The following is a 27,942-nucleotide window of genomic DNA, read 5'->3' as shown; positions in this document are numbered from 1 at the left end:
TACAAGAGCAATAAAAAAAATTAAATATTTATTTGAATACCACGTTTGGAGTTTAAGCTGCAATGTTGGCAATGTCAATTTTTGTTTTAATAGATCACAAACTCATGCACCAAAGTAGGAAAGGAAATGGCTACCAACTACTTAACAGTTGCTGATTTATAAAGAAAACATATAAAGGCATGTAATCACTATACAAAATATAAAAATGTATGAAACACTATCAACCACAGAACAGAAAAGTTATTGATTATAATTAAAAAGTGTTTTGTGTTTATGTCTACACATTTAGAATTACTGGATTTAAGTGACATAGGCAATCTTAGTTTTTGCAAGTGAACTGCAGTTATGTTCTGTAACACATTTATCCACATTGCAAAGGTGTTTATGTGCTACTGATAAGAACGATTTTCAAGGTACTGTAAATACGGGAGGAAATAATATCTTCCTAAATAGAAGTGCTTTTTAAGCAAAGATAGCACTCTTACAACTGATCTATGCAGAGTTAAAGATATATCCAGCAGTGACAAGTAAAAGGAGTGCATTACTAAGCAATGTAAGGTAGTGGAAGAGTAAAGGCTACGGCAGCCCAAGCAAAAATAAAATTGTTAAATTTAAAAAGGAATCATGCACCCTTCTATGCCAGAACCCACAACTGATTTATTGCCTCTCCATATGAGCTTCCAAAGGCATCCAACATTGTCAGACGAATAATGATAAATACACATATATAAATGAAGACACTAACTGCTTATTTGACACTACTAATGGCAATGTCTGTGCTGAGTGAGAGCACCTTTAAAAAAGAGCCTACGCGGCAAGAGATAAGTGTCTATAGATTCAAAATGAATCAATGCTTTTCAGATAACAATATCATTCTTCAACTCAGAAGCTGCCTTAAAGATTAGGTGCATCTTCAGTTTATGTAACAGAAAGGAAAAAAAAATACTAAAAAATAAAAAAAAAAACTGATTTTTACCTATTAAATCATACCCACTCATAAAACTGACCCAAGGTCTCGAAATGGGCGGACACATTGATATATATTTATATATATATATTTTTCTTTACAATTATTTAAATTGCATGATGGTAAGGAATAGGGTCTATTAAAAACAAAAAAAACATTAACAAAAAAAAAGTTAAGTAAGCCTAGATTAAGAGGTGGCACCAGGTGTGGGGTTTACATTTTGAGAGGCAACTTGAGGGGCAACCTCAATGATTCGAGGCTTGTCTATGATTCTGGCGGTGCGGTTGCCCTTTTCTACGATTCCAATAATCCATGCTTGGTGGCCCTCTCCATACTTAGGGGATTTAATTTCGGCACAAAAACGTGCTGCCTGTTCCCGTGGCAAACAGATAAGCAGGCCTCCTGTTAAGAAAAGTGAAGAAACAGTTAACGAAATGTTAGAAAATAAAAATAATTGCACCAGACAATTCCCATTGACAAATTCAAAGTCATTTACAGAAAAGTTTTTTTTTAAATTTGTTTGTACAACTTTAAAGAGACAGTATATCTAAAACATCTTTGTTAAAAAAAAAAAGCACAAGAAACAAAGTATATTCCGCCTTTTCTTTTTATTTAATTTTAATGCTTTATAAAGCATTAATTGTATTTTCCTTTTTTTACAGAATGTCCTCCCCTCTCTCCATTATAAACAAGAAAATTTATTTAGTTTCTTCCATCCCTAAACTAGGGCTTCTCAGTAGATGGGTAATTCATTTTATCAGCGTCTCCACCACTTGTCAGAACCAGCTAGAAACAAGAAAATATTTTCTCTTGAGCTATCATGTCACCTTACAGCAAATAATTGTGGTAAAAAAAAAAGTAAAAAAAACAGATCTCTGACCATTCACTGGCTGATTTGCTCTTGGTTTGTTTGTGTTACCAGTGAACAGTCAAGGACAGCCCTTAGTACTTAAAATAATAATTTTCTATTAAGGACTATCCAACACATGCTATTAGAAAAGTACATTTTTATAGAAACATTTTATTTAGATGAAGCAGTGTTTCATACATGGTATATTTATGCAATATATTTCTTATATCAACTTACAATGTTCAGATGTTTAGTTTCCCTTTAATTAAAACATCAAGCAAAAAGTACGTTCAGCACAAGCCCTATTCATTTAGCTCATGTTAAAATGGGCTGTATAGTATCCCTTTAAGACCTATGCACACAGACAGATTGTTATTCATTATGTTACTAACACATACACAGTAGGCAAACCAATTTCAGCAGTTACTAAATGTAGCCATACATGGGCAGAAATAAGATAGCCATTTGGCCCCTTCAGACCTAGTCAGTAGCTTATCTGGCAGGTATGGAGTCCACCAATGTGCCTGCCCAAAAACTGTCCAGATACCAATGGGGCATGTTTTAAAATCTCATTGGATGAGGGCTTGTTGATGTCCTCTTCGTCCAATGTGACCAATGATTTTCAGGTCTCTGTTAGGCCCCAATGGATCATCTTTATTTAGCCCAGATTTGCTCATCTGGTGACCTCATCAAATGAGCAGATATGGCTGTGTATGGACATCTTTAGTTAATGGGGGTCTTTCACAGTCTGCATTCTTAAGGAAAGGAAACCATAAATGCACATATACTGTTTACCATACATATGTAACTACCTCCAGGCTATGAGAGATTATGGGAAAGGTATAAAATAATTAGAAATTAACACTGTGGAAGGAAACTTGTGTAGAGTAGGAATATATTAAACAAAAGAAATCCGCAACAAACCTAAGTGTGATTAATGTACATATTCTTTTTTACTTTGTATGGTCATTACTGGTGAAGTCACACCCACCATGCATTTTTTTTTCAAGGCATTGGAAAAATTCAGCGCAGCCCTAACTATGCTATAACTTTAGTCTGTATGACATTGTGTGGACAAAATGTGTAAAACCACTTTTTTACAGCTTATTAGCTTACAGCTAATTAGCAAACTACACTTTCCATTCAAATTTTATTTGGTAAAGTAGCTAATAAATATTTTATGTAGGTAAAATTGCACATTACTGCAGTACAAGTTCGGTGAAACAAAGTCATGGTAGTAAAAGACAAAACAAATTAAGTTACCTGTGCAACTTTCATACCATCTCAGCCATAACTAGCACCAAACACTAATTTGAGGCAAAGTGTACATCTGAAATTTAAACCTTTTTTCCCTGTAATCTGGAGATGAAATACTACCTTAATATCAGTTATAAAGATGGCATATTATTCCTTAGCTTTATGGACCTACCCGATGTCTCAGGACATGATCCATGCATAAGACCAAACATATTTCCACAGGCCTTGCTGACAGCAGCCATCTTGGCCAATACAGGCAGGTTATGGATAACAAAAGAAACTTCATTCCGTTGTTGTTTAGCCAAGTTCTGTGCATGACCTAGAATTCCAAACCCTGTTATATCTGTTGCAGCATGTGCATTAAATGTGTGCATGAGGCCAGCAGCTAAAAAAGAGAAAATAGGATCAAGTACATTTCAAATCTGTCTATACACCTTTTTACAGAAAAAAAACTAAAATAGAGCTCTTTTGGCTTATTAAGAAGAGGTGGTCTGTGATTATGAGAAACCTTTGTTCATAGGGTACTGCATTGCTATAGCATAAATCATAGCATTTGCTATTAAAGGAGAAGGAACATTACAATCAGATGCCAAAAAAACTCTCTTTTGCTCAACTGTGCATGCGCGGGCCCTGGTATCACTGGAGAATAAAGAAGGAAGGAAGGAAGAGGCTCGCTAGCCTTTACCCCAGGCCAGTGCAGTTTTCTCCTAACAGGAGCACCGGGCAGGGGGATTCAGGTAAGAAATTACAATCACTGGGGGGTGCCTAACATTTGGCACTCCACAGTGATTTGGCCTTTCTCCTTTAATATATTTCAGGCCATGGAAATGGAAAGGTACTGCAATTGACAGAACTATCCCTGCACTGCACAAATTAACCATCTATATAAAACACCAGGCCTTTTCTAATAACGATGTATTTTGTATGGTTGCTGCAGCTATAAAAGTCCACAAAAATCTTAACTTAAGTAACCTTTGGGCAATGCTGTGAATATGTCTTAAAGCAAAGGGATACTGCAGATCATCATATTTAACAGGACAAGTAATGTTAGACAGAGAGAGATTTACATACAGGTCTATAACCTGAACTACAAAATAATGAATAAATATCCAACAGATCTGTGCTACAGCTAGTATGTTTCTCTAAAGCCAAGAGTATACACAAGACACAAGGTTCCATGCCTTGCTTTTTTATGTACTAACAGGATGGGCTTTGTAATGAATCTGGCAACAACCAAATCCACTTGGTTATATAAATAATAATTTGGCACCATATCAACAACATTCTGGATATATAAGTATTTTCACCATTTCATTTCAGCTGACATTTCTTACCTGTTCGGTTAAGTCGTGCCATATTCATCATTGCTTCCTGGTAAGCCAACTCCACATCCTCTTGGGTGACCACCAGTTTAATCTTATTCCATTTTTCTGGCTATAGATTGTCAAAAAACATTAATATTTTGTATAAGAAACATTAAAAGTTTTGTGGCATGACAGCAAGTACATATACAATGCTTTGTAATTAAATGACCCTTGGCTTTTAAAGGAAAAGTAACACAAAATTTTTAACTAAAATTTCTATTCTACCCTCCCCCAATAATTGCCCTATCCTGAAAACCATTTGTTATTTTGAATGCTTTAGTAGAAAATACCTGTAAAAAACTTGGCTTCCTGTCATTTGAACAAAGGCGATATGGCGATGCCGGGGAAAGTATCAGAAGATGCATCAACTATGCGGCGATCGATTGATCGAGCCTAGCCTGACTTCTATATAGGAAGGAGTCAGGCTAGGCTCAATCAATCGCCGCATAGTTGATGCATCTCCCGATACTTTCCCCAGCATGCCGTATCGCCTTTGTTCAAATGACAGGAAGCCGAGTTTAACAGGTATTTTCTTCTAAAGCATTCAAAATAACAAATGGTTTTCAGGATAGGGCAATTATTGGGGGAGGGTAGAATAGATTTTTTTAGTTAAAAATTTTTAGAGTTACTTTTCCTTTAAGGCACCTAAAAGCTGCCAAAGTTTTTCTTCATAGAAAAGCCAACTAGGGGAAAATTACAGAAAATGCCAAGCTTTTTCTGCTCGAAACCCAACATCAGTAAGTAAAATCACACAGGGTTTCCTTTATGATTGCTCAAGCTTGAAGGCTCCAGCAATCATAAACTTGGCCCTTAAATACAGTCATGATTTTGAAAAGATATACTTACAATATCTAGCCACTGATGAACAGCAACTGCCACCTGGGTTCCCAAAGGTTTGGTAAGCACAAGGACATCACCTGGTACAGCATTGTCTGGCCTGCACAACAAAGGCAGAGCAAAACTAAACATTCACTGTACAAGGCCAAATTGCACAAAATAGGAACAATTACTAATAAGCTAGAACAGGGTAGTAAAACTGGCTGCCGATGGGGCAGGTGCGGCCATTTTCTATTGCCTGCTGAAATGCCCCAGTAAGTCAACGGCATACAAGATTTAAAGGGAGCTGTGCAAAGATTGAGGAAAAGCACTGAGAGATTGAAACATTGAAAACTGCTATCATATGTTACAGATTTCCAGAGAAAATCCTATTTTAATACAGGATCATACAGAAAAACAAGTAATTTTTTTTTTAATGTAACAGGTTTAATTTTTTATTAGTTTTCAGATCAAGGGGGGGGATACAGAAAATATGGAGGGAAGGGTACAGCAAAAAAACATAAAGCCCAAAAAACATTAATCATAAAGCATTTGTAGCACTTCAACTTCTTAGATCACTGCTCCAATGTATATAAGACCATGTTCCCCATATTTTTTTTTTTTAAACTCATTTGGAACCATTCCACACTCAATATCTCTGGCAAGAAAGTATTCCCAATTTGCCCATTTTGTGGTTAAGTACGTGCTTAATATGAAATTATGTTGGATCAGTTTATCCCTAAATGGTAGCAAAAAGCTGTATAGTCACCCCTACATACCATACGCCTTCTGAAAGGGTGATGGAAGTGTGTCATATAATACGCATATAGTAGTGGTCTCCAGCCAGTGGTTCAGGAGCAAAATGTTGCTCACCAACCCCTTGTATATTACTACCAGTGGACTCAAAGAAGGTGCCTATTTATTAAATTATACTAACAAACAGAACCTCCTGTAGTCTGCCAGTCCACATAGGGGCTACCAAATAACCAATCACAGTCCTTATTTGGTACCCTCAGGTACATTTTTCAAGCTTGTGTTGCTCCCCAACTCTTTTTACATTTGAATGTGGCTCAATGTTAAAGGTTGGGGACCCCCGTGTTGAAACCACCTTAGTAGGGCGCTCCCGAACAAAGAAAGCAGTAGTTGACAATTTAGATATATTTACTGTCTGGGTGCCAAACTGGGAGTGAAAGTAATGTGATCAAGGTCATCAGTTATATTTGAAGTAGTATGAATCCTTTGCTGCTTGTCTAATCCCTCAATGGCTATTTCCAGTATGCAAGCTAGAATTAGCAAGTGTGGGCAGACCCATCACACTCAAAAATGGAAGGGCATCATTCCTACCAGTTCAGTCTCCTTTGAAAAATAGCTTGTGGGGGTGAACTCATTTTTTATTGTTTCTTCCCAGTCCAGTCAAAAAATTAGACAGCAGATTCCAGGGATGCAAAATGCAGAAAGAAACCTATTGTCACTCACTGTATAAGTTAAAATATGAACTGTATTTTACGGACATCAGAGAGAGCATCCTTAAGGCTACTTTTGTAAGTAATTGTTGCTTGAGGTTCCTAAACTTGACTGTTTTGCTGACCTTACTGGCCCTTCTCAACCTGTGCATTAGAATTCTTAACACTAACAGACTACTGCAGCACAAATATGGCAGCCCCCTTATAGGCTAGGTCTTGTGCTTGCCTTTAACATATTATATAGTTGTCACACAAAAAAAAAATATTATCATTCTCATAGCAGTGCCCATTGCCAGAGGTCTGCTGAGGTTTCATAAAATCTCAAAGTAGACCTTTGTCAAGTGTGTTTAAACCCAAATAGAAAAAGTATAATGCTCTGCAACTACACCTTTTTCATAGTTTTAAAAAATAATTTGTAAACGTAATTGATATTGAAAGCAGTGTCTTTCTGTCCCTTGTGGTTTTCAACATTATTTGTAAATGTAATATTCCTGTCCCTTATTTTTTTGAACTGCTGGTTCTGACTATTAAAACAACAAAACAGAAACCAACTAAACAGAGATGTAAAGGACCCAAGGCATTGTGGGAAATGGTGTCATGGCTGAAGATTTTTAATTAATGAGTACTGGAAAGAAGCTTACAATTGCATATACTCCCTAAGTAATTTAATTTACTGAAACTGATTTATTAGAGCATTTGTGCTCTCACAGCAAAACGTTTAGGCGTTCGAAAGCCCTATTCCCAGAAGGGATGTCCTTTAAAAAAATAAGTAAAATAATAAAAGTAAATTACTGGTTATGGAAACGCTAATTGCAAAAACATAATACAACATTCACTTTCACAGGATTTAGGACCCTTGGCTTTAGTGCAATATACTTTCCTTCATTCAAATTAATTAGTTATATATTGGGGATGGGGTAGCGAAATTAATGTTAACACCTAACAATATATTAATATCAACAAAAATACTAAGATGTAAGGCCACCCTTTTCCTATGATGTTCTATTGTATTTTTAACTACTAGACCTTCCAACACACGACAGCTTGTTTGACCCCTTCCCAACCACATTAACCTAACCTAGTGGCCAAATGCAGAGTTGAACAACAGATTTAATTGTTGCCAGATGGCAATTCCTTGATTATTTCAGAATAGGGGGGTGTTACATAAAGTGTATGTCATGCAAAATTAAAGACACCTGCCTTAAAACAATATAGTAGAGCACATGACCTAAAAGGAGAAAAATGGTCTTGTGACCTCATCACAGATATGCCCTTTGCTTTAAGGCTGATGCCACACCAGGCGTAGGGCTGATTTTTTCGGCAAGCGGAAAAACGTTTGCCGAAAATTCAGCCCTACGCCTGCTACTTGTGCCTGCACCCGAATGAATGGGATACGCTCGGGTGCAGGCACATGTAGCCGATATACGCATGAAAACGCGAGAGAATGCAAAGTCTCGCGTTTTCATGCGTATATCGGCTACATGTGCCTGCACCCGAGCGTATCCCATTCATTCGGGTGCAGGCACAAGTAGCAGGCGTAGGCTGAATTTTCGGCAAGCGTTTTTCCGCTTGCCAAAAAAATCAGCCCTACGCCTGGTGTGGCATCAGCCTAAGCCAGCGTATTCCATGGCTGCAAAGCTGAAGAACTAATGACTGCAACCAGAATTGTATATTGAGTAAAAAGATGCGTAATTTAATTAAGAACTCAAAGTGCAGGAAATAAATGGAAAACATTTGGACCACTGTTAAATGAAGTAATATCAGTAGCATTTTGTAGTTCAAAAAACATCAAACCTCTTATTTAGAAATGTAATTATAAGCTGCATGTAGTTTGACAATCTCTACCATTGGAGATATCTTATGGATAGTGCCAAAGACACAGGCTCCTTTACTATGGTAAATTTAGCATTCACTGTAGTAAAAATACCCCTAACAATCTGAAGAGGTTTCCAAAAAAAAAAAAAAAAAAAATCTAATTCTCTATTGTCTCAAAAAGAAACCTGACAAATGCCAAAACAATTTTAACTTACATAATGAATTCATTTGGCTGACAGACTGTAGTTGCAACTCCACCTAGAACAACCCATGGGTTTAGCACAGTTTGGCCCCCTGTAACCGATGTGCCTGCTTCTTCTGCAGCATCCTTAAATCCTTGGATAATGAGAGGCATTACTTTGTCTCTTTCCTGCAGTGCAAATAGAGAATAACAATTCTGATGTTTGTAGATTTTAATTTAAACTATTTTTCCAGCACACAACAATAATGACTTACCAAATTAAGTTTTAATACTGTATGCCCAATATATAAAAATATGTTTGTGACTAAGTAATATTGAATGAACTGTGGTACACTACTTTCAAACATTATCTGGCTTTAGTGAACCATCTGTATATGTTGTTTTCTTTGCACTGTGTTCTAAATGTCGGGAATTTTAATTGCTGAAGGGACTGCCATAGTTTTCTTTGCCTCTTGTTATGATTGCCACCTGGTCTGGCCCTCACAACTCTGACTTCATGTGTAACAGCACTGCAGCCCTCTTAGATTCAAGCAAAAAGGAATGTGAGTGACTGAATAGGTAAAAGGTGGTAGTGACTGAATAGGTAAAAGTTGCAGCAAGGGCAGCAGTGGCAGGCAAGAGGGTGAACATGTGGAACTGGAAGCAAGCAAGACATTTCATAAGTAGCTATAGCTCTAATTACCATTACACACTGTTTTGAGGTGTAACTAAAATGTGTATTGGAGAATAGTACCCCTGTATTGTTTTTAGGTCTTGGAGAAGAAAAAGTTTTACAACAATAACAAGTTAACACTCCTCCCTATGAAAACAAATCAGAATTTTCTTTACCAAGGCCAACCAATAAAAACACCTACCCGATCAGTCAGTTTATTACTGACACCAAGGAGCATCAGCATGTTGTCACATTCGGTAACACCCATGGCGTACAGGTCACTTAAAACATTTGCACATGCTATTCGGCCCTAGAAAAGTAATAATCAAGCATGTCACAATCAAACACATTTCACTCCTTATAATAAGCCTTATAGTGGATCTTTAAAGGACATGTAAACCCCCACCAATATAATCTGTGAACAGCCTCATTGAAATCTTTACCTGCCACTCTGGTTGTTCAAAGGTTAATAGTAAGGCTGCAGTATCATCTTAATCACTTAGGATTCCTTCTCCTCCTCTTACCCACCCGGCCCTCTCCATTGGGAATTTACATTGGCCGTTGGCAGCTGGGCATGCTCACTTCCAAGCTAAGGCAGTGAATCTTCTCAGCTCAGAACCTCTCCATTCCAGTCAACAATGAAAAGATGGCATTGCTGGTTTCCCAAAGAAACTCTGCTCTAGCTGTCTTGCTTGTATTTTTTTATCCTAACCTCCTCTCCTGAGCTTGGCGTAACCATTACAGTACTCAGTCAAAGCAGGCGAGTCTTTTTATCAAAGTAAGTTCTGCCTGCGTAAGCCAGTATTCTTGATTGAGTGAACTTTACATGTGCTGTTTACAGATGTTAATGTGAAAGCTGCTATTTGTTTTAGAAAAATATGATGGTGCTGGTGAACAGAGGGAATATATGCAGTACAAGTTATGTAATTTGGGTGGGGGAGGTACGGAAAGACCCCTTATCCGGAATACCCTTGGTCCCGAGCATTCTGGATAATGGGTCCTATACCTGTAGTAATATTTAGTGTTTACATTTCCTTTAAGAAGATTAACCCAATAGCTGGAAAATTTGCATTTTTTGTTTACTTATATTACAGTAATAAGTGATCTCTGCTTAACACTTATTAACATAGTATTAATAAGTGTTAAAAATCATTGGGTTAACACATTTTAGCCCGATGATGCATTTTTACATGATTACACACTTATACTGACATATTATGATCATAGGGTCAGAGTGGCTCATCAGGATACTGGTGAAAAATTTGTCTTGCCCCCTGTCCCTGCCGGAAACAGACTGCATTCTTTAAAAAGATGGCCATGGGTTCTACTGTAGGGCAGAGAGAGAAAAGCATCACAGGAGAGAAGAAAAGTTTGTGGTATTCTTCATATAAGTGTGGCTGAAGCAATGCTTTCAATTTTCTCATATTTGCAGTTATCATACTGGTACCTCTGGAGTTAATGTGCTCATTTTCTATCAGCATTAATATTACTGGCATGTCTTGGGTTAATGATGCTGTGATCTTATTGGCACGTCTGTGGTAAGGGGTGTTTTTTTCCCTATAAAAAGGAGGCCACCCCTTAAAAGAAATGGAACTTTCATTTGAAGCAGCATTTTCAAGGTGGGGGCAGTGAGGTTGTGGAATGCCCTTCCAAGTGATGTTGTGATGGCAGAGTCTGTTAATGCCTTAAGAGGAGCATGGATGATTTTTTGAACAAGCATCATTTCCAAGGTTATTGTGATACTAAAATCTACAATTAGTAATGATGATGGTATTTATGGTTTATGTATGTGAGTTTATAGATAGATCAGTATAGGTGTGTGCGCTGCTTGAAATGGATGGACTTATGCCTTTTTCCAACTTAACTATGTAACAGAATGCTTATTGTTCATTTTTGCAGTAGTTTTATTTGCATCATAATTCATTATCTGCAATGGTCATAAAACCATGCCTGGAGCTGATGGAGTACTCATTTTCTATTTTTGTTAACTGTAATTTTTTGGGGGCCCCAAGCTGCACTTTCATCTTGGGTATTCTGTTTGAGATCAAATTCGTCCATGTATTTAGCTGGAGGGTGGTATCAGGCAAGAGGGTGGCACAGTGTGTGTACTTATGTGTTTGATTGGCCACCTGGGTGAGAATCTCTGGTGTCCCCAGGTACCCCAATCTGACACTGAATCATCACACATTGTTAGGGAGGGTTTAAATGACACCCAACATCCTAGAAGCTACTATATCTCAATACCTACTAATCTACTGGTCATAGTCCACATATCGTGCATCTGTATGTCTTCACATTGTATAGTCTACACCACTGATTTAAGAGAAAAAAAAAAGTCTTCCAAATTAAACAGAACCATATCATTACACATATATACACAGATCATATCCTTATCAGTGGGTTCTCTATTGGGGGTGGGGGGGAATAGCCCTTTGGCATGGCAGGGATCACTGTAGGCATACGAAATTGTGTTGCTCTAGTAGACAATTATTATTCTGGGGGCTGTAGCTCTGTGCGACAAAGTTCTAATAATTGGGCCCGTCTCTGTGCTTTTGCAATGCGTAGTTTCTAGTTATAAAACGGTTATTGAGCTTTGCTCCAGTGAATGTAATCCCGTCAAAGGACATGGAATGGGCAGATATGAATTTTAGGTGCTTTAACAGCCCATTCTAGACCAATCCGTACCTTGACATACAGCCCTTCTTGAACTCTTTTCCAGCAGCAATCATATACTTTCAACAGCTTGGGTTTAGCACATTCACATATTGTTGTTTTTATGCCAGCACAAGAGAAGAAAATGGTTCCCCTCGGTAGTAATATGGTTGGTCATGTGGAAACCATCATGTCATTAATGGCCCTGTAATACCTGGTCCCTGAAGTTTCTTGCCTAATAGGAACAAAGGCATCTTGGTCTCCAGAAGATTATTCTGAACAGCTGTCTTCTCTGTTGCTGCTTCTTGATGTTCAATAACATTTGCAGGGGTTGCATGGGCCAAACTAATAGAGCAGGGCAAGCTAGATCATTTCTTTTTGTTGCTTGCTTATAATATTCATTAAGTTCATCTGTTGATGGTAGTACTAACACAAATTTATTGGACCCAGCAATAAGATATTTACCATGGGACTGATGGGGTCTTAAATCTACCCCAATTGTTTATTATCCACATTTGTCCATGCCCCAGTGGCTCATACAGTCCCTATCACATTGACACACTATGTTAAATTTAATCAGGAGCCAATTAACTTGCCTGTATGTTTAGGAGAAAACCAAATACCATGCAGACAGTTTTAAGGTCAGAACTGAACTCAGGACCCTAGCACTACAAGGCAGAAATGCACTGAGCCACTGTGCTGTCCAATTACCAGTGCAGTTTGGTTATCCATGTATGTGGCTAAAACATATTAGACTGCCCATAGACCAACCAGTTGCACAGTACAGGGATATTTTCCAGCATCTAAGCTGGAATCAGATATCAGTCAGTGGGCTAAAATCCAATTGGGTAATGTAGCAAGACAACTACACAAAACAGTTCTTAATCAACTTTTAACAGGAAATGTAATCTTTTGAAATTGCCTAGTCAAAGAAAGACCACAGTGGGACAATTGAAATTGCCATTAAAAACAAGAGTACAGGTATAGGACCCATTATCCAGAATGCTCGGGACCAAGGGTATTCCGGATAAGGGGTCTTTCCGTAATTTGAATCTCCATACCTTTAGGCTGATGCCAGACGTGGCGTAGGGCTGATATTTTCAGCAAGCGGAAAAACACTTGGCGAAGTATGCTCGGGTGCAGGCACATGTTGCTGATATACACATGAAAACGCGAGACTTTGCATTCTCTTGCGTTTTCATGCGTATATCGGCTAAATGTGCCTGCACCCGAGCGTATCTCATTCATTCGGGTGCAGGCACAAGTAGCAGGCGTAGGGCTGTATTTTCGCCAAGCGTTTTTCCGCTTGCCGAAAATATCAGCCCTACGCCACGTCTGGCATCAGCCTAAGTCTACTAAAAAATTACTAAACCATTAATTAAACCCAATACGATTGTTTTGCATCCAATAAGGATTAATTGTATCTTAGTTGGGATCAATTACAAGGTACTGTTTTATTACTACAGAGAAAAAGGAAATCAGTTTTAAAATTCTGAATTATTTGATTAAAATGGAGTCTATGGGAGACAGGCTTTCCGTAATTCAGAGCTTTCTGGATAATGGGTTTCCGGATAAGGGATCCCATACCTGTATAAGAAAACATTCCTTATTTTAAGATATTGCTCGTAGGTTTTCTTTGCATTTCCCCGTCTTCTACAGTTAAAACTGTATAACTTACCATCATGTAAGGATCATCTACAATAGGATAAATGTAGTCTGTTGTCTGAACCAGAGAAAGGCCACCATGTCTTAATGGAATAACACATGTATCCATGCCAATTCCTACAGGAAAATATATATGTATAAAGGATCCAATACCATTTTTAAATAGACTCTTTAATAGCTATATATATATATACATATATTGGTTACGCTTTTTTTCCCCACAGACAGTCAAGTTTTCTTTAGTGATGGGAACTGTGTGTAGTCACCAGTAGGATAGAACTGAAGTGTTATATTTTTTTTTTTTTACTAGCCCCTCTAACTCAGGCCCCAGCCCAGTATTACTTGCTCTGTCTGAAACACTGGCGCTCCCATCCCAGAAGTGCTGGCTCAGTAAGGGAAGGTAACACTAGGCTGAGGGAGGGAGATATGCTAATACATCCATATTTCCTTTTTAGTGACTGACAAGTTCTCTTAAATTGCAATTACCCTGTTCAAAATGAAAAGCTTGTTTAAGGCAAACAGTTGGTTCATCAGCAGATGTGGAAATTAGATGAGCTGTAGCTTCTCATTTGCTGTCAGACTGCTTGTTGCAGTGTATTTCTGTGAGGAAATTAAGTTTTTGAAGGGGCAGATTTATCAAAATGTGAGTTTAGAGCTTAATACAAAAAAAACTCACCCACGTTCTATTCATTCCTATGGGATTTTTAGAAGTGTATTTATCAATGAGTGAAAGTTAGAACTCACCATTTGATAAATATGCTTCTAAAAATCCAATAGAAATAAACAGAACGTGGGATCAAGCAGAATATAAATAATGTCCATGTCATTTATATTATAGTTATACTTTTAGCAAAAACAAAAGCAAACAAAACACTATCTACCCATGGATCTCAACCCTTGAAAAGTTCTGGATAAACTGTACCTAGTACTTGTAAATATACTTATTCCAGAAATATTTCTTTGGTACAAAAGGAAAAATATTGAGTCCACGCAAAAAATTCACTGAAGGCTGCATGTACTAAATACGTCTATCAAGCAATATTTGCCTTAGGTAGCATATATTTTTTGTATGATGTCATCAATTTAAAATGATCAGATTATTTTAAAATAAACACTTTGTACAGTGCTGCTTTAGATGATTCAAACTACACTACACAAATTCTTGCACCAGTTTAATGAATTGTGGGATGTGGGATCTGTAGCTGTTTGTATGCACATCCCTATCCCAAATGATCGTGGCTATGTATTTTACAAGCAACAAATGGGCAAACAGGTTCTATAATCCTTAGAGTACACTAACTACTTGGAAGAAGGCCAACATATTCTGTTTCTTTGTAAGATCAATTTTAAAAGTAATCTTTACTTTGCATCACTGTGAAAACACCTGAAAGAACACAGGTCTGGCTAACACAATATCCCTTTGATAAAGCAATTTATTGCCACCTTGGCTCTTCCAAAATTGATGTTTTAGTTAAACTGTCAATAATTCTATCCAATCAAGCAACAATAGCCACTGCATAGAACACCACTAAGAATGTGCTTTTCAATAAAATCAGGTCACATGAAGGAAAACTATACTCCCAGAACGAATATTTAACCAACCAATTTACCACATTAAAGAAGAAGCTACAATAACTGGTGTGTACCAAAATGTTAGTCAACTCCCCAGTGATTGTAATCACTTACCTTATACCCTGGGTTGGTGCTCCTCTTGGGAGAATACTGCAGTGGCCCAGGGTAGCGATCCTTTTCCTTTTCTCATCTATTTTTGGTAATCCCGGGGCCAGTGCATGCACAGTAGAGTGAAAAGACTGGCTTTTTTGTTAAAGTTTGGCTTTTCACTTTATGGCGCATGTGCAAGCCATTCCTAACCCCTTTCCTAATCTAGAATCAGTCTGTTTCTCTTATTACCCGACTGATTCTTCTTGTGTTAAACATCAAAATTTATTGCATTTTTTAAAAATATTATTTAGTTCTAAAAGAACCTTAAAAGGAAATATCACCAATGAAAAATATTTAAGGTTGTCTTAGCTGGGTGGTCTGCTCTTCCTCTTGGAGAAAATTAATTCACAACTAAAATATACGCTGCAATAACTAAACAGCATCACACAGAAACCTACTTTTGTGACTGTATGACATAACCCAATAAAAATGAAAAAGAGAACATGATTTTATTAAATTATTGATGTATCTTTCTTATTAGCTTGGGGTCTAATAAATATCATATACTCACCAAGCCTTGGCATGACTGCACCTAGAAACTGTTCATCTTCCTGGAAGTGATTCTCCTGCAAAGATTCCAGTAGTTTTTGCAAAACATCTTGAGGAACTTTGCAACCAGTGCCTTTCAGCTCTGCAAAGCGAGTCAAGCGGAAGCTCTTATCAAGCTCATAGCTCTCTGGATTGAAAGACTCCCGAACAGACATGGCTTTTGACTGAATTGCTTAATCCCCCCCTTGTGCTTATCGAATGAATATCGCCTCTCCAACAAACCTAGCCAATTAAAATAAAGACAAATTAGGCTGAACTGTTAAATAAACTACATTACATAGGAAAGAAAATGTTATCTTAAAGAGTAACTGCAGTTTCTCCAACTTTATAGTTATCATGTTGAGTTATGCTGCAATACCTATTTTGAAAGAATAAGTAAACTTTTTTTCCTGTATCTAAAATGATTCTAAATAGTGCCCAGAACAATACTCTCATGCACATTCTGTATTACAAGCAGCTCAACTCAAGATCTCTCTGCTACTTCCTAGTCTAGTGTGAAGCTCTGTCTCTATTTCTTTGCTGAGCTCTCTTCTTTCTGACAGTGAAGATGGTCGAAGAGGTTTCTACTCATTTTTTACTTAGTATTGTCTATGAAATTCAGACATTTAGATGAAAGTGGTGGTAAGCTGCCATTCTGGATTTGAGACATTAGTGCCACTGTAAGTAAATTAGTTGCCCAGCCCAGTTGAAGCAGTCACTCTACAGCTGTATCAGTCAGAGGTATTGAGAACTTATATACTTCAGCTATGACACTGAAGAATGACACTTCTGGCCTTGTGTCACTTTTAATTAATTTTTCTAAGTTAGGACAGACAGCAGAATACATAGGCTGGAAACAGCTACAAATACAGAACGTGTAAGTAGGATCCAGTTTTTGCACCTAAACTCTGGCTTGAAGTGGTTGCAAATACCAGAGGGCAGCTCAGAACTTTATGGACAATTCTAACAGCCCAAATGCATATTTTAGCTTGGTACTGAACAAGAACTATTAAATTTAATAAAGAAAACCTGTGACATGAATCAACATATTTCGGTTCTAGAATATGCAAAAAATACAGTTAAAGCAGATACAATAATGGTTTCTGTTATATTATAATATATTATTTTAATAGCTATCCTACATACTAACCCACCCTTCCTACATGTTCATTAAGGGCCGTGGCAGACGGGGAGATTAGTCAGCGCGCAACAAGTCTCCCTTGTCACGGGCGACTAATCTCCCCGATACACCATCCCACCGGCTAGAATGTAAATCGCCGGTGGGATGGCATACGCGGCGCCGAAATCACAGAAGTTTCCTCTCAAGGCAACGTCAATGTTTTCGGCAAAACGCCGCGCTGCGTATGCCATCCCACCGACAATTTATATTCTAGCTGGTGGGATGGCATAATCAGGGAGATTAAGTCGCCCGCGACAAGGGAGATTTGTGCAACTAATCTCCCTGTCTGTCAGGGCCCTATGAGTGGAAGGAAGGGTTAGTATGGGTAATAGCTATTAATATAATGGAAAAAAAATCTGTCAGTTACACAATATTTAATGTTTACTCAGCTATCAGTGTAAACAATTACAATATGCAGTCTATGGTGACCATATATCTTTATGCTTATCAATTATGCCATCCAAGACAGCAGTAAGGTATAAGTTCTGTACAAAACTTTCTGTAACACAATATGTAGTGATAGTATTTTGCAGCCAGTGTTTGACAAGGGCAGGTCTACTATTTTAAGGTAATTACACAAGGCAAGTCTGTGCACAAATTCATTCATTGCCGTCACACTCAAATCAATGAATCATGTGAGCAACAAACTAACGAAAAATGTAGGCTAACATCTGCTGATAGATATATGGGATCTCTTACTCAGAATCAGACATCCAGAAAGCATTTCCCTATTCTCTGTAATAATAAAACTGTACTATGTAGTCAATCCCTAATAAGGTACCATAAATCAATATTGGTGGTAGTATAACAATCCATATTATGAAAAAAAACCTCAAGCATTCCAGAAAACAGATGCCATAGCTGTAGTGGAGATGTTCTGTTCATCCTAATCATAAATGAGGTAACATAAATCAATATTGGTGGTAAAACAATCCTATTGTACCAAATCTATATTATGGCAAAACCTCAAGCATTCCAGAAAACAGATGCCATAGCTGTAGTGGAGGTGTTCTGTTCATCCTAATCATTTCAAATTCTAATTTTGTTTTTTATGAGCACAATAGGTCTCCAGTATAAAGACCTTCCAAATCCCTCCCTTACCTAAAATGAAACCTTAATTAAACTGTGATAATGATAGTGATAATTAGCAGCTCATAATAAAATGAACTGCTCGAAAGCACAATAAAAACAAAGCAGCTGTCCACGTTATTTATAAATGACAGAATGCTCTTGAAAAACCTCAAGCATTCTGGGAAAACAAATGCCACAACTGTTATGCAGATATTTTGTTCCAAATTGTGAAAAGGAACTAATACACCACAGACTTGTCTACATGGGCACTTATAATAATTACTAATAAATCATAGGGCAAAAAAACCCTGGGAAGAAGCTCAGTCTCACAATGTATTTAATGGACTTATTCAACTGTGCAAAAGTTTTGTCATAAAACACAGTAAAGGAAGGAAGTAGCTTTACAAAATTATCAGGAAATAAAACTCTCAACCAACAATGCATTGGTAAAAAAGTATACACAAACTGTATGATCCTGACAGGCACAGCTTTTTTTAAAGTTCTTGCAGTAAATAGAGGTGTTACTCAAGCACTTAGTATTAATGCGGTACTATATTTTGTTTTTAAACATTAATTCAATAAATAAGGCTTTTACTGAACATATGTATTGCATAAAATTGAAAACATAGTCAAATTCTATTTTTGCTTCTTATGAGCACAATCAAGCAGTCTCCAGTATGAATGCCTCTCAAACAAATCCCATCCCTAAGATGAAGCCTTTATTAGGCTGGGCAATAATGACCAGTTTATTAGAAAATTAACTACTCAGAAGCACAATCAAAACAAAGCAGCAGTCTACCTTGTTTTAGGAATGACAGAATGCTCCTGCAGGTGGCTGACTGATGCACTGTGCGGCTGTGTGTTTTGGGGGCAATAAACTGCACTTATACAGCTGTGTGTTCAGGGGCATTAAATATGAATTTTGTACTGTATTCATTCTTCTGTGTGCTCTAGGGTTATTAAAAAACTTTATACTGAATTTATACTGCTGTTTGGCACATTACTCATTGCATAGCAACAATAACTAAAAACTCACTTTAACTGCAATAGATGCAGCAAATGTTAAGAATGTGTTACTCACATAAAGAAGTCTTAGGGTGTACCATAGTACAGAGCTGTGCAACTATTTCCATATCAGGAGCCAATGCTTCACTAGAGGTTGACCATTTTATAAAAATTTAAAAAAAGCCATCTCATGGTATTAAAGTAGATCCTGTGCGCTCTGGGGGCCATATAAATCTTATAAGTCTGGAGAGCAAAGTCCAGTCCTTCAGTACAGCCCTGTAAACTGGATGCAATTGTTCAGATTAACATATTCCCATCAATTTTAAGAGTATACAATGCCTGAATTTGGCTGGCTGTACTAAAGTTTCAGCATACAGAAAATTTGTTCCAATCAGATGTGTTTCATCACACACTTAGGGGCTGATTCATCAAAGTACGAGTTCAAATCCCGAAATGGGTAAAATTCGGATTATATACGATAATTTCTGATTATTGGAAATGTCACGAAAAATGCTTAAGAAAAAATCGTATTAGTCATAAAAATATCATATTGGTGATATAGGCATGTTTTTGGAAGCCTCACATAGGACTCAATGGCACTCTGCAGCTCCAACCTGGCCAAAGGAAAGTCACGATACCGAAGCTTGAATGAATCCGAAAATTTGCGTACTTGGGGCGACAAATACAATTTTGTCGCACAAGTTGTCACGCTTTTTGTCTCAAAGTATGAAAAAGTCACGCAAATAAATGAAAAAGTCGCAAAAAATATGCACAGTACGAAAACGTAGAAAAAATATGATTTTTTTTTTGTATTTGGAATTGATCGTACTTTGATAAATGGGCCCCTTAAAATTTATATAGAAGTCAATAGATGTAATTGCCAGACAACTATCATTGTCATCCTTGCCTGTGTGCAGTTGCTTCCAATTTATTCCAGCCTAATGGATGTAGCTTCTGTCATATGCAGTGAGTTCCATTTCAAATAAATGAGAAGCCTCTGCATGCACAAAAGGCACTTCAAAATACTTGGTATGTCACAAACTTAGGAGACATCTTCTTGGTGCGACTCATGAGGCAGTTAAACAGCTCAATGCTATTTGCTCAGGTCAGTGACTATTGCAACCAGCAGTGATTTGAGTATATAACTTAAACCCAAAGTTTAAGTACTTTATAATTTTAAAGGAGAACTAGAACCTAAAAATAAATATGGCTAGACATGGCATTTAATATACTAAACTGACTGCACTGGCTTGAAGTTTCAGCAACTCTATAGTGGCAATAATATAGTTCTTTACAGCTGTCACAGGAGCTTCCCATCTTGGATACTATTAGAACTGTCCAGGACAGTGCACATGGTCAGTGGACTCTGAGCAGCTGTTGAGAAGCTAAACTTATGGGTTGATGCAACTTATCAAGCAAAAATGTGGTTCATCTTTCATATAAGCTAATGGTACAGGGCTGATAAATTATGATGCTAATTGCACTGGTTTCAGAGCTGTTGAATAATGCAAATCTGAATGAATTACTAATCAGCCTTATACGGTTATATTTATATTCTATATACAGTGGCTTGCAAAAGTATTCGGCACCCTTGAACTTTTCCACATTTTGTCACATTACAGCCACAAACATGAATCAATTTTATTGGCATTCCACGTGAAAGACCAATACAAAGTGGTGTACATGTGAGAAGTGGAACGAAAATCATACATGATTCCAAACATTTTTTACAAATAAATAACTGCAAAGTGGGGTGTGCGTAATTATTCAGCCCCCTTTGGTCTGAGTGCAGTCAGTTGCCCATAGACATTGCCTGATGAGTGCTAATGACTAAATAGAGTGCACCTGTGTGTAATCTAATGTCAGTACAAATACAGCTGCTCTGTGACGGCCTCAGAGGTTCTCTAAGAGAATATTGGGAGCAACAACGCCATGAAGTCCAAAGAACACACCAGACAGGTCAGGGATAAAGTTATTGAGAAATTTAAAGCAGGCTTAGGCTACAAAAAGATTTCCAAAGCCTTGAACATCCCACGGAGCACTGTTCAAGCGATCATTCAGAAATGGAAGGAGTATGGCACAACTGTAAACCTACCAAGACAAGGCCGTCCACCTAAACTCACAGGCCGAACAAGGAGAGCACTGATCAGAAATGCAGCGAAGAGGCCCATGGTGACTCTGGATGAGCTGCAGAAATCTACAGCTCAGGTGGGGGAATCTGTCCATAGGACAACTATTAGTCGTGCACTGCACAAAGTTGGCCTTTATGGAAGAGTGGCAAGAAGAAAGCCATTGTTAACAGAAAACCATAAGAAGTCCCGTTTGCAGTTTGCCACTAGCCATGTGGGGGACACAGCAAACATGTGGAAGAAGGTGCTCTGGTCAGATGAGACCAAAATGGAACTTTTTGGCCAAAATGCAAAACGCTATGTGTGGCAGAAAACTAACACTGCACATCACTCTGAACACACCATCCCCACTGTCAAATGTGGTGGCAGCATCATGCTCTGGGGGTGCTTCTCTTCAGTAGGGACAGGGAAGCTGGTCAGAGTTGATGGGAAGATGGATGGAGCCAAATACAGGGCAATCTTGGAAGAAAACCTCTTGGAGTCTGCAAAAGACTTGAGACTGGGGCAGAGGTTCACCTTCAAGCAGGACAACGACCCTAAACATAAAGCCAGGGCAACAATGGAATGGTTTAAAACAAAACATATCCATGTGTTAGAATGGCCCAGTCAAAGTCCAGATCTAAATCCAATCGAGAATCTGTGGCAAGATCTGAAAAACTGCTGTTCACAAACGCTGTCCATCTAATCTGACTGAGCTGGAGCTGTTTTGCAAAGAAGAATGGGCAAGGATTTCAGTCTCTAGATGTGCAAAGCTGGTAGAGACATACCCTAAAAGACTGGCAGCTGTAATTGCAGCAAAAGGTGGTTCTACAAAGTATTGACTCAGGGGGCTGAATAATTACGCACACCCCACTTTGCAGTTATTTATTTGTAAAAAAATGTTTGGAATCATGTATGATTTTCGTTCCACTTCTCACGTGTACACCACTTTGTATTGGTCTTTCAAGTGGAATTCCAATAAAATTGATTCATGTTTGTGGCTGTAATGTGACAAAATGTGGAAAAAGTTCAAGGGGGCCAAATACTTTTGCAAGCCACTGTATGCAGTATATTGTCGGTCCCTAAACTCAGTAACTGAAAGAGCAGAGAGGATGTGCTAGAAATGAGCAGAAAAGGAAATGGGAAGCTTCTGTGGCATATTTTGAGGCACAGATTTTCCCTGATAAAGGGTTGCTTTAAACATAATGTACAATATTTCAAGCCTATTTATTTAGTGAAGCTTTAGTTCTCCTTCAAACTCAAAGCTTTTCAATTAAAAGCAAACACCTATTTCAGCTGCAAGCTCAGATTTATTCAAGCACTACTAAAGTTTTGGGCAGAAAAAAATCCAAGGTATGCCAGAGTATTTGCTTTCTTTAATATATTTTGATGACCTTATCTCATTTAAAAGCAATACAAAAGAGTGACTTTTTTTAAAGGAATAAAATTTATAGAAAGCATAAAAACAAACATGAGAACATAACTGATTCACCAGCATATTTCATCCATCTAAAAAGTGCCCATGCTAGCCTTACATTTCACCTATTCACTTAAATGGAAAACACTGGGCAGAGTAGATATGAGAACTTTTTAACCGGAAGACTCTCTGGCTGGGTGAAATGCAATGGGCTTAAACAAGCCCTGTGTGACATCAGCTTAAACTTATAACCTGTCACCATATGTCATTATTGATTCCACTGTATTCTAAATGACTTACGGTACCTATTATCTGCTATTACCACAAAATATCGGTGAACCACAAAAAAAAAACAAAAAAAAAAAAAACACCAGGGTATGCTCATTTCAACTTTAACTAAAACTAAATAATTAACACTTTTAGCTATAAAAGCTGCGCACCATTATACGAGGTAAACAAAAGCTAAAGCTTGCCAAAATCTATATACTACTTTAAAAGTGAAAAGCAAATCAGGATGTTACATTCTACGTTTTATGCCTGATTAAGAGAAGTGATTTTTAAAACCATGCATTTTTTCCATACATCAGTTAGCCAAATAATAAAGGTTACCACAAGAAAAAAACATTTTTTTTCTCAGTCAATACACCTTCAGCCTTACCCATTTGCATCATGGACAAAATTATAATTTAACAGTATAAAGGGGCTTACACGTGGGAGTTTTTTGTGCCTGAGTCTCAGGCTGGAGCATCCTAAACACATCAGCTAATCTATTCTATTATATTCTGCCTCTTTGCATTTGGGTTTCACTGCATTTTTTTTTTTAGACACAACATGCTGTGCCCACAAGAATACAGTGCTGCATTTGTGCACATAACAGACAATATTATGCATTTGTCTGGTCTTACAGATACTTGGTAAATCATTATGAAGATAACTTTATATTCAGTGATACTGGTGCAATTAAAATAAACTGGTCACTCATGGAGAGGTATGTCCAGTCAGTAAATTAATTTGACTCAACAGCCTGATCTTTAGTAAGTAAGCTGGGCCCCTTGGGTGCAAGATTTGGTAGGTAGATCCACTATCAGGGCTGTGCGCCAGGAGGCTCAAGTGCCAGATGCTTCACTCCAAAGAGATTTTTGGGCCCGTCTAGTCATGGGCATCATGCACTTCTCAGCATCATGTAATTGTAGTATTATGTAAACGTTCAATATGAGAAACAGTTGGTCCAGCTGAAAGCAGTGCACTAGATATTAAGTATCCCTCAGCTGAAAGTCCAGTCTGACAAAGCTACAACTTTCTTTTAGTCCTTTGCAAAATAATCACTTAGCCAGTGGGACAGAGTAATATATAGTAATATATACATCCACATGTGCATACAAATAAAAGCAGAGAATTTATGTGGCCAGCTTTACACAGAGAGGGGTCTAGATATTAGGCAGTTTGTACTATAAAGTCACAAAATACACATTATTAGATTTGTCCAAATACAAATTAAACCACAATTTAAATAATCAATTTAAAGCCAATTAAAAAAATGTCACATTTGTTCAAAGCTTCAAAGTCATATGATTAAGCATCCTGCCCCTTGGGCTCACCGCCTCCTTAGTTTGTAACAACTACACATACACCAAAAAATGGTAAAGGTTGTTTAAAGTTAGCAAGCACAAATAAACAGAAGGTTACTACATAGGGGTTTTTTTTGTTTGTTTTAAATGACATCTGATTGTAATACCATGAAACTAGCAATAATGCAAAGAGGAATACTGTAAATAGGGAAATCATTTCATGATTCACAATGATGTGGCTGATGGCAAAAGAGCAACAGTGAGAATACAATACAGAGGGTTATACAGGCAAACGCACACCCCACTTTGCAGTTATTTATTTGTAAAAAAATGTTTGGAATCATGTATGATTTTCGTTCCACTTCTCACGTGTACACCACTTTGTATTGGTCTTTCAAGTGGAATTCCAATAAAATTGATTCATGTTTGTGGCTGTAATGTGACAAAATGTGGAAAAAGTTCAAGGGGGCCAAATACTTTTGCAAGCCACTGTATGCAGTATATTGTCGGTCCCTAAACTCAGTAACTGAAAGAGCAGAGAGGATGTGCTAGAAATGAGCAGAAAAGGAAATGGGAAGCTTCTGTGGCATATTTTGAGGCACAGATTTTCCCTGATAAAGGGTTGCTTTAAACATAATGTACAATATTTCAAGCCTATTTATTTAGTGAAGCTTTAGTTCTCCTTCAAACTCAAAGCTTTTCAATTAAAAGCAAACACCTATTTCAGCTGCAAGCTCAGATTTATTCAAGCACTACTAAAGTTTTGGGCAGAAAAAAATCCAAGGTATGCCAGAGTATTTGCTTTCTTTAATATATTTTGATGACCTTATCTCATTTAAAAGCAATACAAAAGAGTGACTTTTTTTAAAGGAATAAAATTTATAGAAAGCATAAAAACAAACATGAGAACATAACTGATTCACCAGCATATTTCATCCATCTAAAAAGTGCCCATGCTAGCCTTACATTTCACCTATTCACTTAAATGGAAAACACTGGGCAGAGTAGATATGAGAACTTTTTAACCGGAAGACTCTCTGGCTGGGTGAAATGCAATGGGCTTAAACAAGCCCTGTGTGACATCAGCTTAAACTTATAACCTGTCACCATATGTCATTATTGATTCCACTGTATTCTAAATGACTTACGGTACCTATTATCTGCTATTACCACAAAATATCGGTGAACCACAAAAAAAAAACAAAAAAAAAAAAAACACCAGGGTATGCTCATTTCAACTTTAACTAAAACTAAATAATTAACACTTTTAGCTATAAAAGCTGCGCACCATTATACGAGGTAAACAAAAGCTAAAGCTTGCCAAAATCTATATACTACTTTAAAAGTGAAAAGCAAATCAGGATGTTACATTCTACGTTTTATGCCTGATTAAGAGAAGTGATTTTTAAAACCATGCATTTTTTCCATACATCAGTTAGCCAAATAATAAAGGTTACCACAAGAAAAAAACATTTTTTTTCTCAGTCAATACACCTTCAGCCTTACCCATTTGCATCATGGACAAAATTATAATTTAACAGTATAAAGGGGCTTACACGTGGGAGTTTTTTGTGCCTGAGTCTCAGGCTGGAGCATCCTAAACACATCAGCTAATCTATTCTATTATATTCTGCCTCTTTGCATTTGGGTTTCACTGCATTTTTTTTTTTAGACACAACATGCTGTGCCCACAAGAATACAGTGCTGCATTTGTGCACATAACAGACAATATTATGCATTTGTCTGGTCTTACAGATACTTGGTAAATCATTATGAAGATAACTTTATATTCAGTGATACTGGTGCAATTAAAATAAACTGGTCACTCATGGAGAGGTATGTCCAGTCAGTAAATTAATTTGACTCAACAGCCTGATCTTTAGTAAGTAAGCTGGGCCCCTTGGGTGCAAGATTTGGTAGGTAGATCCACTATCAGGGCTGTGCGCCAGGAGGCTCAAGTGCCAGATGCTTCACTCCAAAGAGATTTTTGGGCCCGTCTAGTCATGGGCATCATGCACTTCTCAGCATCATGTAATTGTAGTATTATGTAAACGTTCAATATGAGAAACAGTTGGTCCAGCTGAAAGCAGTGCACTAGATATTAAGTATCCCTCAGCTGAAAGTCCAGTCTGACAAAGCTACAACTTTCTTTTAGTCCTTTGCAAAATAATCACTTAGCCAGTGGGACAGAGTAATATATAGTAATATATACATCCACATGTGCATACAAATAAAAGCAGAGAATTTATGTGGCCAGCTTTACACAGAGAGGGGTCTAGATATTAGGCAGTTTGTACTATAAAGTCACAAAATACACATTATTAGATTTGTCCAAATACAAATTAAACCACAATTTAAATAATCAATTTAAAGCCAATTAAAAAAATGTCACATTTGTTCAAAGCTTCAAAGTCATATGATTAAGCATCCTGCCCCTTGGGCTCACCGCCTCCTTAGTTTGTAACAACTACACATACACCAAAAAATGGTAAAGGTTGTTTAAAGTTAGCAAGCACAAATAAACAGAAGGTTACTACATAGGGGTTTTTTTTGTTTGTTTTAAATGACATCTGATTGTAATACCATGAAACTAGCAATAATGCAAAGAGGAATACTGTAAATAGGGAAATCATTTCATGATTCACAATGATGTGGCTGATGGCAAAAGAGCAACAGTGAGAATACAATACAGAGGGTTATACAGGCAAACGCAACACTTGCCTAGATCCTGCTTTAAGTCCTGCACTACTGGCACTGGCCAATTCTAGATGCACTACAACCCCAAAGAAGCCCATGAGGATATGGCACACTGTAAGGCTGCAGGCCGGCTATCCATTGCTTTTAGAATACCCATGAACATGGAAACTCTGAGAAGAAAAGGGAAAGTGAACGATAAATGTAAATACACAGAAGGGGGAGGAGAAAACGTTAGTGTACAGAATGAAAAAGCTTTTAATCATATAAAGTGAGATTTGTCAGTGGGTAGCACTCTGAGAAGAGGTTGGCAGAGCAGCTGGGCAAGTGGATGTGTTTGGCCAAGGTGTGAATAAAAGACAATAGGACACGTGAGCACTTTTATAAAGGCCAAATCTGGCGAAATAAGTGCATGACGCGTATTGGGTATGCCATCCTGCTACCCACAGCCACTCAAAACAACCAGGGTTGTCAGGAGTCGGAGTACTCTACAGCTACAGAAAAGAAAGTATAGAAACGGGGCCTAGGGTGCGACCCCCCCATCCGCCATCAGGGCCGCCACTGGAGGGGGGGGGGGGGGGGTGCCGGGGGACAGCCGTCCCGGGAAGGGCGGGTTTTTCGTTTTAAGGGGGTGGCGGCTATACTGCACTTACTTGGATTACCGGCCCCCCTGCTGTCAGTGAGCTGCACACTTCGGGAAGGATTTCAGTTGCTAGGGTGTCTGCACGTTCCTTCCCCTACACAGCTTTCATGCTGCCCAACAGTCCCGCTTTTCCTAACACAGCCCAACAGTCCCGAATTCCCAAACATAGCCCGCAGTCCCGAATCGCTACTTACACCTCCCACAAAACTGTTAACTGCAGGCTCCCAGCCTCCTGTCTCACAGAGAATCCCAACGCCACAAGTCTCATCACGCGAGACTGGCGTCTCAACTACACGTAAGCGC

At 37.9% G+C, this 27,942-nt stretch overlaps 1 protein-coding gene across 5 annotated transcripts; it reads right to left on the bottom strand.

Annotated features, from left to right (window-relative positions):
• Window positions 1-27,942, bottom strand: sephs1 (selenophosphate synthetase 1). Of its 5 annotated transcripts, none has more exons than XM_012958856.3 (10): window positions 27,834-27,935; window positions 27,024-27,169; window positions 15,937-16,196; window positions 13,717-13,820; window positions 9,589-9,696; window positions 8,748-8,902; window positions 5,285-5,375; window positions 4,409-4,508; window positions 3,247-3,459; window positions 1-1,369 (listed from the first exon to the last, which is right to left on the bottom strand). In XM_012958856.3, the coding sequence occupies exons 3-10, from the start codon at window positions 16,127-16,129 to the stop codon at window positions 1,155-1,157; spliced, it is 1,179 nt and encodes a 392-aa protein (XP_012814310.1). In that variant the 5' UTR covers window positions 16,130-16,196; window positions 27,024-27,169; window positions 27,834-27,935; the 3' UTR covers window positions 1-1,154.

This window comes from Xenopus tropicalis, chromosome 3 (genome assembly GCF_000004195.4).
Source record: "Xenopus tropicalis strain Nigerian chromosome 3, UCB_Xtro_10.0, whole genome shotgun sequence".
NCBI lineage: Eukaryota > Metazoa > Chordata > Amphibia > Anura > Pipidae > Xenopus > Xenopus tropicalis.
This window is presented reverse-complemented; position numbering and strand designations above follow the sequence as displayed.